At 43.3% G+C, this 16,512-nt stretch overlaps 1 protein-coding gene across 3 annotated transcripts in view; it reads left to right on the top strand.

The window, feature by feature from the left end:
• LOC132825314 (myosin-11-like) overlaps positions 1 to 16,512 on the top strand; it is a 189,621-nt gene that overhangs the window by 131,383 nt on the left and 41,726 nt on the right. For all 3 annotated transcript variants that reach the window (XM_060840427.1, XM_060840428.1, XM_060840426.1), the window contains exons 14-22: positions 1,136 to 1,309; positions 1,908 to 2,022; positions 5,032 to 5,222; positions 8,294 to 8,415; positions 9,402 to 9,471; positions 11,200 to 11,360; positions 12,430 to 12,538; positions 14,961 to 15,092; positions 16,006 to 16,212. In XM_060840427.1, the coding sequence (XP_060696410.1) occupies positions 1,136 to 1,309; positions 1,908 to 2,022; positions 5,032 to 5,222; positions 8,294 to 8,415; positions 9,402 to 9,471; positions 11,200 to 11,360; positions 12,430 to 12,538; positions 14,961 to 15,092; positions 16,006 to 16,212 (1,281 nt within the window). The remainder of the gene's footprint in view (positions 1 to 1,135; positions 1,310 to 1,907; positions 2,023 to 5,031; positions 5,223 to 8,293; positions 8,416 to 9,401; positions 9,472 to 11,199; positions 11,361 to 12,429; positions 12,539 to 14,960; positions 15,093 to 16,005; positions 16,213 to 16,512) is intronic.

A 16,512-nucleotide genomic window follows, 5' to 3' on the forward strand; every position in this document is an offset into this window, starting at 1 on the left:
TGAACCTTTGACGTGTTTCTGTAGTTCAGTATGATGAGGGTTTTGCTGATAGGTTAAAAATCACAAATCACCTGACAAAGGAGCAACGCTCTGAAAGCTAGTACTTCCAATTAAACCTGTTGGACTACAGCCTGGTGTTGTGTGATTTTTAACTTTGTACACCCCAGTCCAACACCGGCATCTCCGTATCATTGCTGATAGGGGTTCAGTATTTGTTTAGCAGTGAAACTGTTCAGACTGCCAGATTTCTGTAGGCTTCATTCATCGCTATTTCAGCACCCTTCATTGAATTTGTGTGTTATTTTCCTTTGTCTGCATGGTACTTTTCATTTGTGTGCATTACATTTTATCTCCCATTGGTCCATCCACTTCCATTTCACTCCCAACCCGTTCAGGAATCTCAGAGTTTCACCATCCATTACCCTACCCATCCTAGTTGTCATTATCTATAAAATAAGCCACACTGTAGAGTTTCTGATTCCTTATAAGATACCGAAAAAACTGTGGATGCTGTACGTCAGAAAACAGAAGATGCTGGAAATGCTCAACAGGTCTGGCAGCATCTGTGAAGAGAAATCAAAGTTAACATTTCGGGTCCAGTGAACTTTCCTCAGAACCCTTTTCCAGCCATCTCCTTATAAGATGTGTCAGATAGGAGCAAATGACTCTCAATACATCTCCCTGCTCTGACACCATTCCTGAACTGAATGTACACTGATTCCCATCCTTCATCAAGTTTCTTACCTCTTCTCCAGGGTTTACTGTTAATCCCTGGAATTTTGGAATTTAATGAATCCCCTTCTGTGTGAAGCAGACCTAGGAACAAAACCTTACTCATGAAATATAGTGAAGAAACAGGTTTACCATTCACATTTCTTTCAAATAATGAGCATTATTACATTTTTAAACAATTATTTACCAAGACAAATCATTTCATTTTCATTTCCGAGATTTAAAGAAACGAATCCACTTGGGAATTAGAATGTCCAAAGAACCAATCCCCCATCCAGGCTGCAATGGGACAGGCTGCAATATTTATAACGTTTCATTGTGTCTCATCAACAAACAGCTGTATGGGGGGATTTCTGTTTTTACTTGCTGAGTCGGTTAAGTGTTGTCTGAATCTCATTTCCAGACGAACCCACCAGGTATTCTGTCTTTGCTGGATGAGGAATGTTGGTTCCCCAAGGCCACAGACAAGTCATTTGTGGAGAAGGTGGTTCAGGAACTGGGTAACCACACAAAATTCGCCAAACCTAAGCAACTGAAGGATAAGGGAGACTTCTGTATAGTTCATTACGCTGGCAAGGTAGGGAACAAATAATCAACATTAAATGGGTTTATCAACTGCTTTTCGAAGCCTAACTCTGTGAAACATCTGCAGTTAAACATAGTACATTACAAGAATTGCAATAGATGGATTTTACAAGTGGTCTGGATAAGGAAGAGACAGCTGGTAGGAGCCTGACACTCTCTGTTCTCAAAAGCAATTGTGCTTGTCAAATCAATCTGTAAATCCATTTTTACTTACAGATCTGAAAATGTTGAATTCCAGTTGAGCTTGCCCTCACTTTCCTCCTAACGTTTTGCTCCTGATACCCTGGTGCATTGATTATGCTTCAACTGAATTCTCCATCCACCAGCCATGTAACACATGTTTGTTCCATAGAACTGGTGTCAACCTCTTGTGTCATTCCTGGTTGGAGGGAGACTGTGTTTCTGGGAACTCTCTGTTCCAGAGAAAATAAACAAAAATCAGGGTCTTCAGAAAAACAAATTCTGAGAAATTTTAATGAATGCTTTGTTTTCCAACATGTTATTAATTAAGAATAGAATCACAGAGTCCTGTGGGGTATCATGAAATAATGTAAAGCATGAAGACATTAACAGTCAGCTTTATTCTCTAGGTGCCTTACAATGCAGGAAACTGGCTGACCAAGAATATGGATCCATTAAATGATAATGTCGCTTCACTGCTCAACCAATCATCTGATAAATACGTAGCAGAACTATGGCGGGATGGTGAGAACGTTACTGATCATTTATGAACCAACAACAGTTATTTCAAATGTTAACTTTCTGGATGCTAGAGTGTCACGCTAGGCTGTGCAATCCATCCCACAGACTTTTTAAAAAATGTACACTTGTAAATGAATGAAGAGTGAGTAATCAACAGCACAAGAACTTTCCTGACTATTTCCTCCAATTCTCAGCACTATGACTGCAGCAATGGAGATGGTAGGGGAGACTAGGAGCCAAGGGAACAGCCTAAGAGTAAAGGGAAGGCCTTTTAGAACGTAGATAAGGAGAAACTTCTTCAGCCAGAGAGTGGGGAATCTGTGGAATTCATTGCAACAGAAGGCTGTGAAGGCCAGGACATAGAGACCATATTTATGACGGAGGTAGATAGGTTTTTGAGTATTGAGGGGATCAAGGGTTATGGGGAGAAATGAGAGAATGGGGTTGAGAAACGCCTTGGCCATGATTGAACGGTAGAACAGACTCAATGGGCTGAATGGCCTAATTTCTGCTCCTATGTTTTATGGTCATAATTTCTTATGGTTGGTTCTGGAAAGGACACCATCAATCTAGAGGAAACAGCTCCTTCTGAGAAGTGAACAAGAGAATATTGTCAGGGGTATTATTGTCGTGGGGGAGATATTATTTTAGGATGAACAAATACTTCTGCAAAGTCCTAGTTGGACCACAGTTGGAATACTGTGTTCAGTTCTGGGCACTGCACCTTGAGAAGGAGACATTGGGCTGAGGGAGAGGACAAAGTAGATTTACTCGAATGATACTTGGGTTAAACAGCTGGAAGGGATAGCACAGAGTTTGTGCTTTCTCAAAAATCAAATATTTCAGGTGGTGATTTATTCAACTTTTTAAAGATTTTAACGGGAATTGATAGAGTAGCTCAAGAGAAACTGTTTCCATTTCTTTATTCTTTCACAGCATTGGGTGTGTCAGGCAGGTCAGGTTTTGTTCCCCATCCATCATTAAGGAACGCAATGGCCTGGTGGTGTTATCATGAGATTATTAATCCCGAGATCCAGGTAATTCTCTGGGGAACTGGATTCACGCTGTGCCTTGGTAGATGGAAATTGAATTAGCTTTTTTTAAAAATCTGGAACTAAGAGTTTAATGATGTCCATGAAACCATTGTCAAAGGCCAGTGAAAACCCATCTGGTTCACTAATGTCCTTTAGGAAAGGAAACTGCTATCCTTACCTGGTCTGGCCTACATGTGACCCACAGCAATTTGGTTGCCTTTTAACAATTAGGGACTGGCAATAAATACTGGTCTAGCCAGAGACGTCCACATCCCCGAATGAATAATGATGAAAACATTGCTGCTTGACATGTGACTTGCTTGGTGATTCTGGAGAGCAATTAAGAGTCAACCTCATTCCTGTAGATCCAGTCCCTGAAATCCCTATGCTGTTCTGCCTGAGGAAGCAGTTCCATTCAGGGTGTTGTGATGGAGGGGGTTGGCTCGGTAAAAATTCCTCCACATCCCAGCCAGACCTGAAAATTGCAATCCAAGTAATCCTGATGCACTCTGCACCTCATCTGACCCATACCCTGACCCCTCCCCTAATAGATAGTGCTGACCCTGGTAGTTCAGCTAAACGATCACTAATTTACTAAACAGTGGATTCAAGCACCTACACATACTAGAGTCACGTGTGGGCCAGACCAGGTAAGGGTGGGCAAAGTGGACTAGTGAACCAGATAGATTTATTACCAGTGATAGTCTCATGATCCATCATTTCTGAATATAAATTCCATTTGCTGCCAAAGTGGGATTTGAAACCCCGTCTTCCAGGGATTAGCCTGGGCCTCTGGATTACTGATGCAATGACAATAGCCAGTGCTAGCCAATTCTGACCAACGCATTTCTGTCTCCCCATTAGATCAGGGAGATTAGGACGAGGGAACATAGCCTCAGAGATAGTCCAAAACCTCTTAGCAGGAAAACGGGAGAACACCTTGACACGTAAAGGTCAGCAGAGGTTCAGAACTCTTATCCACAAATAGCAGTTGATGCTAAATGTCACTAGTTAATTCACTTTAAAATTGAGATTGATTGATTTTAAGGTCATTAGAATGAGTTCAGCCCCCCAGGACTGTTCCACCATTTAATAGCTCAGAGCTGATCTCACCCTCAGACCCCATTCCACTTCCCTGTCAGCACTGCTCTACCCTCTACTCATTGCTTAATTAAAATCTATCTCCTCCTTACATTTATTCAACGTCCTGATATTAGACAATATCCACAGATTCACACCCCTCACATCTCAGTTTTAAATCTGCCCCCTTATCCGAAACCTCTTGTTCCACATTGCACCACATGAGGAAATATCCTCTCTACATCTACTTTTTAATCCTCTTTGGTATCTTACACACCCTCAATTTTATTTTAATTCACTCACATGATGAGGGTGTTGCTGGCTGGACAGCATTTATTGCCCAGAGGGTAGTTTAAGAGCCAACCCCATTGCTGTGGGTCTGGAGTCACATGTAGGCCAGACCAAGTAAGAATGGCAGATTCCTTCCCTGAAGGGCATAGTGAGACAGAAGGGTTTTTCCAACAATCAATAATGGATACATGGTCATCAGGAGATCCTTAATTCCAGACTTTTAATCACATAAAAATACCACTGCCTGCTGTGATGGGATTCACACAGAGGTCCCCCAGAACAATACCTGGGTCTCTGGATTAACAGCCGAGTGATAATGCCACTAGAATATCACCTCCCAAGTACTAAAATATCTCTCATTCTTCTAAATGCAGAGAGGAATGAATGCTGCCCAGAAGTGATTCTGAGTAACATTCAGGTATTAAGGGAAGGGACAAGTGCAGCTTGATGGAGCCAGGCCACCAAACAGCAGAATGGTCAAGAGGATAAATGGCCTCCTTATGTCCGCGTTTGACACTCGATTCAACAAAAACAAGTCAGAAAGCCCTTTGATTTCAGGTGTCTACAAAACGCTCAAAACTGACTGTGTCTCCTTTTTCCTTTAAAGTGGATCGTATTGTTGGATTGGACCAAGTGGCTAAAATGAGTGAAAGTATCCAGGGAGCCTCAAAAACAAAGAAGGGCATGTTCCGCACGGTGGGCCAGTTGTACAAGGAGCAGCTGGGCAAACTCATGACAACGCTGCGAAACACCAGCCCCAACTTTGTGCGCTGTATCATTCCAAACCACGAAAAGAGAGTAAGCTAGCGCGATCCTGTCTGCACATTCATGAGAATGTTCATTGTCGATTTCACCCAGAAAGATTCCAAATGGCGTTACATTGTTGTATTATTTGTAAAGACCCAGGAACTAATTGGTGTCACATTCACGGTAACCCTGCCTTGTACTAATCAGTTTACCAGCCAAAAGGAGTGAGCTACAAAAGGCAACACTCAATAAAATGGCAGCATTTTAATTCGACAGTGAGTTTCTCACCAGAATCAGAAAATACAACAGGAAATGTTGAGTTGAAACTTTTCTTTTTTACTATAGCTAAATACTTGATATGAGAGGGACTGAGCATATGGTTTTTAGCAATTTACAATCATAGTCACAGTCAAATTTACAGACACATTCTTTCTTAGTGAATATTGTTTCATCTAGAGCAGGAGACACAATCAGCTCCCTGCTTTTTAATCTCCTCTCGGTTAATCACACAAAATGTTTAATGTTTAGTTTGACACTAAAATGTAATTAACTAGATCAAAACATAGGAGGAAAATTCCACACTTTTCTTGAGTGTAAGAAAGAATAATTTTATTACTGACTACCCTTAAGAAAAAATAAAGCCACAATATTAAACACACACACACAAACATAGGTAATAAGCTCAAATATAAATGGGGGGGGGGGGGGGGGGAGGCGAGGCCTGTTTAGAGTCTTTAAGTTGGTGATAATGACATAACTCCCAATTCTTAGCTGTTGTTTCATTTCTTCAGCAAAGTCTTTCTTATTTAATATTTGTTGATCTTGACTAAATTCTTGACCAAATTGTTTTTCTATTGGGCACAGACTTAAAGGTTGAGAGAGACAGGGAGGGGGAGACTTTCAGCTTCTTGGTGCTATCAGTTCATTTCTTTCTCTTGGAGGTAAAAACAATGACTACAGATGCTGGAAACCAGATTCTGGATTAGTGGTGCTGGAAGAGCACAGCAGTTCAGGCAGCGTCTGAGGAGCAGCCAAATCGACGTTTCGGGCAAAAGCCCTTCATCAGGAATAAAGGCAGTGAGCCAGAAGCATGGAGAGATAAGCTAGAGGAGAGTGGGGGTGGGGAGAGAGTAGCATAGAGTACAATAGGGAGGGGATGAAGGTGATAGGTCAGGGAGGAGAGGGTGCAGTGGATAGGTGGAAAAGAAGATAGGCAGGTAGGACAAGTCATGGGGTCAGCGCTGAACTGGAAGTTTGGACTAGGGTGAGGTAGGGGAAGGGGAAATGAGGAAACTGTTGAAGTCCACATTGATGCCCTGGGGTTGAAGTGTTCCAAAGCGGAAGATGAGGCGTTCTCCCTCCAGGCGTCTGGTGGTGAGGGAGCGGTGGTGAAGGAGGCCCAGGACCTCCATGTCCTCGGCAGAGTGGGAGGGGGAGTTGAAATGTTGGGCCACGGGGCGGTGTGGTTGATTGGTGTGGGTGTCCCGGAGATGTTCCCTAAAGCGCTCTGCTAGGAAGCGCCCAGTCTCCCCAATGTAGAGGAGACTGCATCAGGAGCAACGGATACAATAAATGATATTAGTGGATGTGCAGGTAAAACTTTGATGGATGTGGAAGGGCCTAAGATAGAGGTGAGGGAGGAGGTGTGGGCACAGGTTTTACAGTTCCTACAGTGGCAGGGGAAGGTGCCAGGATGGGAGGGTGGGTTGTAGGGGGGCGTGGACCTGACCAGGTAGTCATGGAGGGAACGGTCTTTGTGGAAGGCGGAAAGGGGCGGGGAGGAAAATATATCCCTGGCGGTGGGGTCTTTTTGGAGGTGGCAGAAATTTCGGCAGATGATTTGGTTTATGCAAAGGTTGGTAGGGTGGAAGGTGAGCACCAGGGACATTCTGTCCTTGTTACGATTGGAGGGGTGGGGTCTGAGGGTGGAAGTGCGGGATGTGGACGAAATGCATTGGAGCCTTTATTCCTGATGAAGGGCTTTTGCCCAAAACGTCAATTTCGCTGCTCCTTGGATGCTGCCTGAACTGCTGTGCTCTTCCAGCACCACTAATCCAGAATCATTTCTTTTTGTCTCTGTTTTACTGCTCAAAAGCTGCTGTCTGAAACACAATCTCTTTAAGACTTTTATAACGAGATTAGTTGTGGTTCAGACTGATCCTTGTTGATGAACTTGAATCAACAGCCATTTTAAGTCAATACCAATCCTCTTTCAGAAGTCCCTTTAGTCTATGAAGGTCTCAGGTATGAGAAAAAGGTGATGGAAGTTGAATATTCATAGTCCATTTTAACAATGATTTCCAAGCGTATTTTAAGTGGGTCAGTTAGCTCAGTCCCTCCACAGTTGGTTTGTGATGCAGAATGACATCAACAGCATGGGTTCAATCCCAGCACCGACTGAATTATCCTCAAGGGTTCTCTTCACAACCTTTCCCCGTCACCTGAGGCATGGTGACCCTCAGGTTAAACTACCACCAATCATCTCTCTCTAATGTGGGCGCCACGGTGGCACAGCAGTTAGCACTGCTGCCTCACAGCGCCAGAGACCCGGGTTCAATTCCCACCTCAGGCGACTAACTGTGTGGAGTTTGCATGTTCTCCCTCCGGGTGCTCCAGTTTCCTCCCACAGTCACAAAGATGTGCATATTAGGTGAATTGGCCATGCTAAATTACACCGTAGTGTTAGGTTAGGGGTATGGGTGGGTTGCGCTTCAGCGGGTCGGTGTGGACTTGTTGGGCCGAATGGCCTGTTTCCACACTGTAAGTAATCTAATATAATGACCCAGTAGGATGATGGTGACTTTACCTTAATCATGAAGAGAACCAGATTAGCCATTCACAATGAACTCGAGTGTTTCAAGTTTAGACAAAACTTAAAAATATGCAAGTGAGTGGACTGACCATAAGATGGAGGAGCAGAATGAGGCCATTCAGCCCATCGAGTCTGCTCCGCCTTAAATCCTGGCTGATATGTTTCTCAACCCCATTCTCCTGCCTTCTCCCTGTAACCTTTGATCCCCTTACTAATTCATGAACATATCTATCTCTGTCTGAAACACGCTCAATGGCTTGAAAGCTATTTGACTTTGCTGAAGTTGACTGATTGAGGTTTACTCGAACAGGCCGGAAAACTGGATGCCCACCTGGTGTTGGAGCAGCTGCGGTGTAATGGTGTTCTGGAAGGGATCAGAATCTGCCGACAGGGATTCCCAAACAGGATTATCTTCCAGGAATTCCGCCAGAGGTAATGGGAATGTTGGTGGCTGCTAGGCCCAGGAATGGGACAAAGTGATAAATCCAAAATTAGTTTTCCAATCTACAGATGCTTTACAGAGGATTGAATGAACAGAACTGGTCCCTAGGTCCTGTTCTAAGCCTTCAAGTTGGATCACTTAATATAGAGTCATTTATAATGTGCAAAGTTTCATTTCGAGGGAATGGGTTAGCATGGAGAGATAATGGCCTACTGGTATTATCACTGGATTGTTAATCCATCTGGAATTAAGAGTCTAATGATGACCAGGAATCAATTGTCTTTAAAACCCCTCTGGTTCACTAATGCCCTTCAGGGCAGGAAACTGCCATCCTTACCTGGTCTGGCCTCCATGTGACTCCAGACTCACGGCAATAGGGTTGACTCTTAACCGCCCTCTGGGCAGTTAGGGATGGACAATAAATGCTGCCCCAGGCAACAATGCCCTCATCCTGTGAATAAATTAAAGAAAACCTGGGGGTGTGGTGGGAGTGGGGGGGTGGGTGGAATATGATGGGCCCTAGGAGCATGAGTCGATATATGGGCTTTCAAGGATGGGAGGTGGTTATTGATTGACATGGATGGTGTTTGAGGGCCAGAGGGGTGATGGAGTGTGAGATGGGAGGCTTTGGTGGGGAGGCCTATGGCTTATTCCTGTTTTCACTGAGGTCAAACCTTTACCCATCTCCCCTGCTCCACTTCCTCTTCGCCCCCAGCAGGCTCTGCATTCTTTCCAATGTCCCCAACCCCACCATTTTCACCTCCTGCCCCCAATTCAGAATGACAATCGGAACCTCGAGTGGGTACGTCTTTCCAGGTGGGCGTTGCGGAGGTGGGAATTGGCTCAAACTGACATTCACAGCCTGGGAGTTGTTCAGGCTTTTGTAGATACTGAATCACTAACGTCGCTTTATCATTTAACCTGAACTAGATAACTATGTGAATTATCAATCAAATATTCTGTTCTTTTTTAATAGATACGAAATCCTAACACCAGGCGCCATTCCAAAAGGGTTCATGGATGGGAAACAGGCCTGTGTACTTATGGTATGTGACGTACCCACTTAACGTGGTCTCACTTAACATTGTTTCACATTAAGGTTGTAAAGAACATAGTGTCAGTATATTCATTTAATTTTTGGAGTTTGACTTCAACCTCATTCGCCACAGACCACCCCTTCCCTGTTCTGCATGCTTCCATGACCTTTCCCATAGCATTTCTGCATTTACCCTCAGTTGCCCCTCACCCCATCCCCTTTTTTCACTGCCACCTCTGGCATTGCATCCTCCCACCCCTCATCTCCTGCCCTTGCTCCTCAGGCCCTGACCCCTGCCCTCTGGAGTGATTGTAGTTCCTTCAGATCTTCTTCTGGGTCCTGGCATCTAGGACCTTAACTGAAGCCTTGATTGCCATCTAGTGACAAACACTGGTCACTGCAGGAATTCCCAGGAGTTCAGTTGATACAAAAGTCTACCACTAGATAGAGGCAAATCAATCTAAAAGGATTAGATATCCTGAGCTTCTCTTTCATTATATATTCTACTTCCTTTACATTTTGTCAGATATTTCAGCTAAGAATTGCAGAGTATTATACATCGATGAGACAGTATTTCAATCTGCCCTTTTTTTCCTTGGTGAGAAATATTGGAAAGAACCTAACCTTGTCTTTAACATTGATCCCTATGGGAACCCATGGTTCACTTAAAGTTGTTTCACTTAAAGTTGTGACTTTCCAGAATGGAGCAACAATTTTAAGTGAGGACTCATTGTAATGAATTGAGAGAAGCAGGGGGTGGATGTACTGAACCGAAACAGTGTCATGCAGTGGTCAGATAGTTTGAAGTTTGATGCTTGTTGAGGTCTGCCTGCATTTATCAGCAACTCCTGGATTTTCCATGGGAAATTTGCAAAGACGAATATGCCCAAAATATACAAGTGGGTACTTTCAACAGATAACTCATATCAGCAATACATCATCGGACACCTAGTCACCAGGAATATGTTAGTAACATTGATCAGCTGGTTATGGGTCAGGCCAGACACACACCATCCCCCCAAAATATTTTCAGAAGGTAGCCCAGATCCTAACTTTTTATTATTTTAAAGGCAGATATGGAGTGGATGCACCTGGTCAAGCCATTTGGCTTTAAGCAAAACAGAATTTATTTAAACATTACAATTGAAACACGAACAAAAGAAAAGTGAAATTTAGAATAACTTAACTATTTGAAAACTCAACTGACTCGATACTGCAACTTAACTAAGGAGATGTTCCAATTCCTGCAACACCCCGTAAATGCACCCTTTAGCAAAAGGTAAATTCAAACACAGGTTCTTACAAGGAGGAGAAATTTCAGAGAGAAAGCCAGTCAAGAATCATCTGCTGAAGCATGGAACCTTTCTCAGGATTGCAGCAGCTTCTCGCTGCTACAAAAAAATCCCTGAACTGAGAGAACAGGCCACTCCCCTGCCATTGTTAAAGTGGGCTCTTGCCCAGATATTTCAGCACCTCTGCCTTTATGACCTCTCTTGGAAAAAAACTCAAGGACAAAACAAACTTGTTGAAGTGACAGCGTTGTCACATCAGGAAATACCTGGCTTTAAAAGTTAAAGCCATTGCAATTTGTACATTCTCACTCAACAGTGTCCATTCACAACATGTTACTTTAACAACTTGTTTATCGCAGTTGAGAGGCAGCAGGATATTTACTTCTTTTTCTGTCTATTAATGGAGACTCAAAATTGCTGTTAAAAATGCATTGTGACTATTTTAGATCAAATCCCTGGAACTCGATTCTAACCTGTACAGAATTGGACAGAGTAAGATCTTCTTCCGAACTGGAGTTCTGGCTCACCTAGAAGAGGAGAGAGACCTGAAAATTACAGACGTCATCATTTCTTTCCAAGCTCGAAGCCGAGGCTACCTGGCCAGAAAGTGAGCAGGCCGTAAACATCCCTTTGTACTGCACAAGTACCTTCTCACATTTTGCAATGCACTCAATGTTGATGAGCGTTAGTCCAGCATTTTGTAACCAAGCTACCATTAGGGGAGGTGCTGGCTGTGTGGCAGTATCACTAGACTGGTAATCCAGAAACCCAGGTAATATCCTGAGGACATGGGTTTAAATCCCACCACAGCAGATAGAATTTGAATGCAATAAAAAGCTGGAATAAATTGACTACTGATGGCAATGAATCGATTGTCTGGGACAACCCATCTGATTGACTTATTGTCACGTGTACTGAAGTACAGTGAGAAGTTTTGTTTATGAGCAGTACAGGCGGATCATAGTGAGCAAGGATGTACAGATCAAAGAGACTTAGATGGAGGCATACCGGTTACATTGTACAGGGTGTGCGCTAGGTGAGATCAGGGGTAGCAAGATCGGCATTATTTGAGGCTAGAGAGTCCATTCATCTGTCTGATAACGGCTGGGAAGAAGCTGTTCCTGAATCTGCTGATACGTGTGTTCAGGTTTCTGTACCTTCCTGATGGAAGAGGTTGTAGAAGATCATTACTGGGGTAGGCGGGGTCTTTGATGATGTTGGCAGTCTTTCCGCAGCAGTGAGCCGTGTAAATGGATAGAAGGTTGGCTTCCGTGACGGTCTGGGCTGAGCACACTATCTTCTGTCGTTCATACAGTCCTGGGCAGAGCAGTTGCCACACTAAACTGTTATGCATCCAGACATTTTGCTGTCAGTGGTACATTTGTATAGGTTGGTGAAGGGCCTTATGGACAAGCCAAATTTCCTGGTTTACTAATGTCCTTTAGAGAAAGAAACTGCAATCCTTATCTGGTCTGGTCTATGTGTGGCTCTGGACGCACTGTAATGGTAGTTGGCTCTTAACTGCTGTTTCGGCATTTAGAGACAGACATTAAATGCTGACCCAGCCAACGACACCCTCACCCCGGGAATGAATTAACTTTAAAATAAATCTATTTTGTTATCTGTTGTTGTAAGGTGTGAGTGTGGGATGCTGACTATTCTCTAACTGGTTACAGGGCCTTCGCTAAACGACAGCAGCAGCTCAATGCAATGAAAGTCATTCAGAGAAACTGTGCAGCTTACCTTAAACTACGGAACTGGCAATGGTGGAGACTATTCACAAAGGTTAGCTCAAAATAACTTCCATCTGCTCCTTCATTCCTTTAAGAATCTGTGCTTTTTCCAGTTAGACCAGAGGTGATCCTGAGTGGACATGTGAATCGGAATAGGCCATTCAACTCTTCTGGCTGAAAAGGGGGGGAACTCAATGAGGACCAGCATTGACCACATTTCACACATTAGCAACCAGAGGAAGATATGACCCTCTAATAGTAATTTCTTAAAATAAATATGCTGTGTTCTTTTCATCTATATGTGAGATTACGACATACCTGTACATGATAACAAAGAAGAAGAGAATATCTGCTTATCCACAAAAAACTAAAAAGAAATTTCTGTGTTTTTGGTCATTCCTTTTGATCTGCACAAACATATTGACCATAAAAAAACTTTTTTACAAAAAAAAACACCTGTTTTATCTCAGTTTGAAAGTTTCCAGGGCAATGGCTGTTTCTGTTGTGTGATATTTATTTTTAATGGTTCTTCACATAAATACAGTTAAGCTAAATTTGAGCTAGAATTCACTGTATAAACTTTGTGTGTAAATTTTATCACTGGAAAAAAACATAACCAATCCCTGGGTCCTCATGGATTTCATCTTAAAATACATGGTCCATGAGATAGTTGATGCAGGGTTTTAATTTTCTAAAACTCTCTCAGTTTGGGGAATGTTCTATTAGAAAATCATTTTTAAAAAGAGAGGGAGACAACAAGCAGGAAGCTACAAGTTGGTTAGTTTAATGTCTGTCAGTGGGAAGGAGTTGCAGGCTATTGTTAGAGGCTATTATAACAGTGAGAGAAGTTCAGGATACTCAGACAGAGTCAACATGCTTTTGTGAAAGAGAAATCAAATTTGATCAAGATGTTGGAGTTAATTGAAGTAACACGGGCTGTGAATAAAGAGAAACCAGGAGATGTGCTGGACTTAGATTTCCAGAAGACATTTGATAAGGTGCCACATGAAAGGATATTGTGGGAAAAAAGAAGCTCAAGGTGTAGAGTGCAAGATTCTAGCACAAATAGAAGCTAACAGGACATAGATGATCTGTATCCAGCCCGTGATGAGATGTAATGGGTGGCGTGCCACAGGGATCCCTGCTGAATTCTCAGTACTCTACAATTTACATAAATGATGAGGGTGAAGAGTATAGTGGTTAAACTAACTGATAATACAAAAATTGGGTTTGCTAACTTGCTCACTGACCTTGTACGTCTGTTTACAAATGTCTGGGAATGAACTTACCAGCTCAGCAAGCAAGTCAACACCCTCATCTACAACCTGAGCTACAAATCTTCTCAAGCACTTTGCACACAAAGACAGAGGGGAAACAAAGCTGTGAAGAGAAGATAAGAAGGCTACTGATAGAATTAGATTTTGTTTAAGTGAGCGGGCAAAGATCAGGCAAATGGATTGTAATGTGGGGGATTGTGAAATTGTCTGGGTCAGCAGGATGTGTCAGTAAGAAGCATCTCATTTATATAATGAGTGAGAGATTGCAGAACTCTGGGATTCAGAGGGAACTTGGTGACCCAGTGCATAGTTTGCAGATGCAGGTACAGCAAGTAATTAGGGAAGCTAATAACATGTATCATTTATTGTGAGGGTAGTTAATGCAAAACTGAAAATGTGTTGCTGGTTAAAGCACAGCAGGTCAGGCAGCATCCAAGGAACAGGAAATTCGACATTTCGGGCTAAAGCCCTTCATCAGGAATCAAAAACATGGAGGCTATGTTTCAATTATACATGTGAGACCACTTCTAGAGTATTGTCCTCTGTACTGGCCACTTTACTTAAGGAAATGCAATGGACGCAGCTCAGAGAAGATTCATTAGAAAATTGCCTGGAATGGGCAGGTGATCTTATGAGGAAAGGTGGATAATCTAAGCTTGTATCCAGTTTGGAAAAATAGGAGGTGAATGGATTGAAATGTTTCAAATCCTAAGGGGTCGTGACCTGGTCCATGTGAAAAAGGTGTGGGGGTGTTTAGAACCAGGGGTCCCCTCAATAAGAGAGAGAGGGATGAGGAGAGATTTCCCCTCACAAAGGGTCATGGGTCTTTGGAAATCTGTTCCTCACAACGCGGCAGAGGCAGAGACTTTGAACATTCTGACGGCAGAGATAGATAAGCAAAGGGGGTGCAAGTTTATCAGGGGAAGTTGGGAATGTGGAATAATCAGATCAGCCACAATCTCATTGGACAGCAGAGCAGGCTCAGTGGGCCGAGTGGCCTCCTCTTGCTTCTGATCTGTTTGTTTCATAGTTCACTCGCTAAACAAAGTGTATGCTTGAGGTCAACCCTCATCCTTCCTCAAAGGTCTCTCCGTGCGGTTGGTTGAAGGTGCCGGGGACATGGGTAAATAGTGAGGAACTCTCTGGAGAGTAAGCTGATTGGTTAATGATGCTCTGATCCTCACTCCCTGGCTGCAGGTTAAACCACTTCTCCAGGTCACCCGCCAGGAGGAGGAAATGCAACTGAAAGAAGATGAACTGCAGAGAACCAAAGAAAAACAGCAGAAGGCCGAGATCAGTCTGTCAGAACTTGAAAAGAAACACACTCAGGTAAAACCACGTCATAACATGGATCCAGTCCCTCCTTCACAGCCCATTTCAGAAACATCCATCCTGTAACATTAAACAACATTGTGAATAAAGAAACACGCTGGCTGGCTTAAATGATTCTGAACAAGTGAGAGAGGCCTTCAAGTGAAGAGATTTTTCTTTATAAAACTATAATCATGCAGAAGTTGAGAATCTAAAATACATGCAGAAAGTGCTGCAGAAACTCAGGGGGTCTGTGCTGTGCAGAGACAGGATTAATGGTTCAAGTCCAGTGACTCTTCTACCGAACTGATCCGAAAAAGTGGCATGTTGGATTCGAAGCATTAACTCTGTTCCTGTCTCCATGGATACTGACAATGTGGAGATGCTGGTGTTGGACTGGGACGGACAATGTCAGAAATCATACGACGCCAGGTCATAGTCCAACAGGTTGATTTGAAATCACAAGTTTCTGAAGCTTTACCTGATGAACGGGCAGTGCTCTGAAAGCTTGTGATTTCACATAAACCTGTTGGACGACAACCTGGTGTCGTGTGGCTTCTGACTTTGTCCACAGATACTGAGAGACCTGCTGAGTTTCTCCAGCATTTTCTGTTTATGTTTTGTGCTGTTTTCCCTTTTTGTTGAATGGAATAAGCAGAGATTTTTCTTTGACTGCTATTTGATGTGTCTACTGTTCATTTTATTTTATGGAACACTTCATTTTGTCGTTATGATGGATGAAACAGATAGATTTTGCCACGTAGTGGAATGCAAATGGGCCAGGGGTGACGCAGTCATGTTGAACTTCACTGTGAGACAATTCCAGCTTTTAGGCTATCAGACGGTCTGGAGTTACATTTTCACAATGTTCACCATCACCCCCCCCACCCCCTCCCCCCCCCATCCCCCCGCCCCAACTTTGTTCCTTTAGATAATGGAGGAGAAGACTACGCTTCAGGAGCAACTGCAAGCCGAGACAGAGCTCTACGCTGAGGCTGAGGAGATGAGGGTCCGCTTGGAATCCAAAAAGCAAGAGCTGGAGGAGATTCTCCACGAGATGGAGGCGAGGATCGAAGAGGAGGAAGACCGGAATCAGCAAATGCTAACGGAAAAAAAGAAAATGCAAACCCAGATCCTGGTAAATCAGTAACTGTGAAGAGGAGAACTTCATTTGGAATGGCTTCCCTCCCCTGGGATAGTTCACTGTTAACATCACATTTTGTGATCTGTTTCCCACTTTGAATGTCCCCCAAATGCAATAACCATAAGACCATAAGGACCATTCAGCCCCTCAGGCCTGCTCTACCATTCAGTAGCATCATGGCTGATCAGATATTCCTCCTACCTGCCCTTTCCCTGTAACCCTTGATTCCCCGACTGATCAACAGTCTATCAATCTCAGCCTTAAATATACATGAGAACTCTGCGCCTACAATTA

This window comes from Hemiscyllium ocellatum, chromosome 20 (assembly GCF_020745735.1).
Source record: "Hemiscyllium ocellatum isolate sHemOce1 chromosome 20, sHemOce1.pat.X.cur, whole genome shotgun sequence".
In the NCBI taxonomy this organism is placed as follows: domain Eukaryota; kingdom Metazoa; phylum Chordata; class Chondrichthyes; order Orectolobiformes; family Hemiscylliidae; genus Hemiscyllium; species Hemiscyllium ocellatum.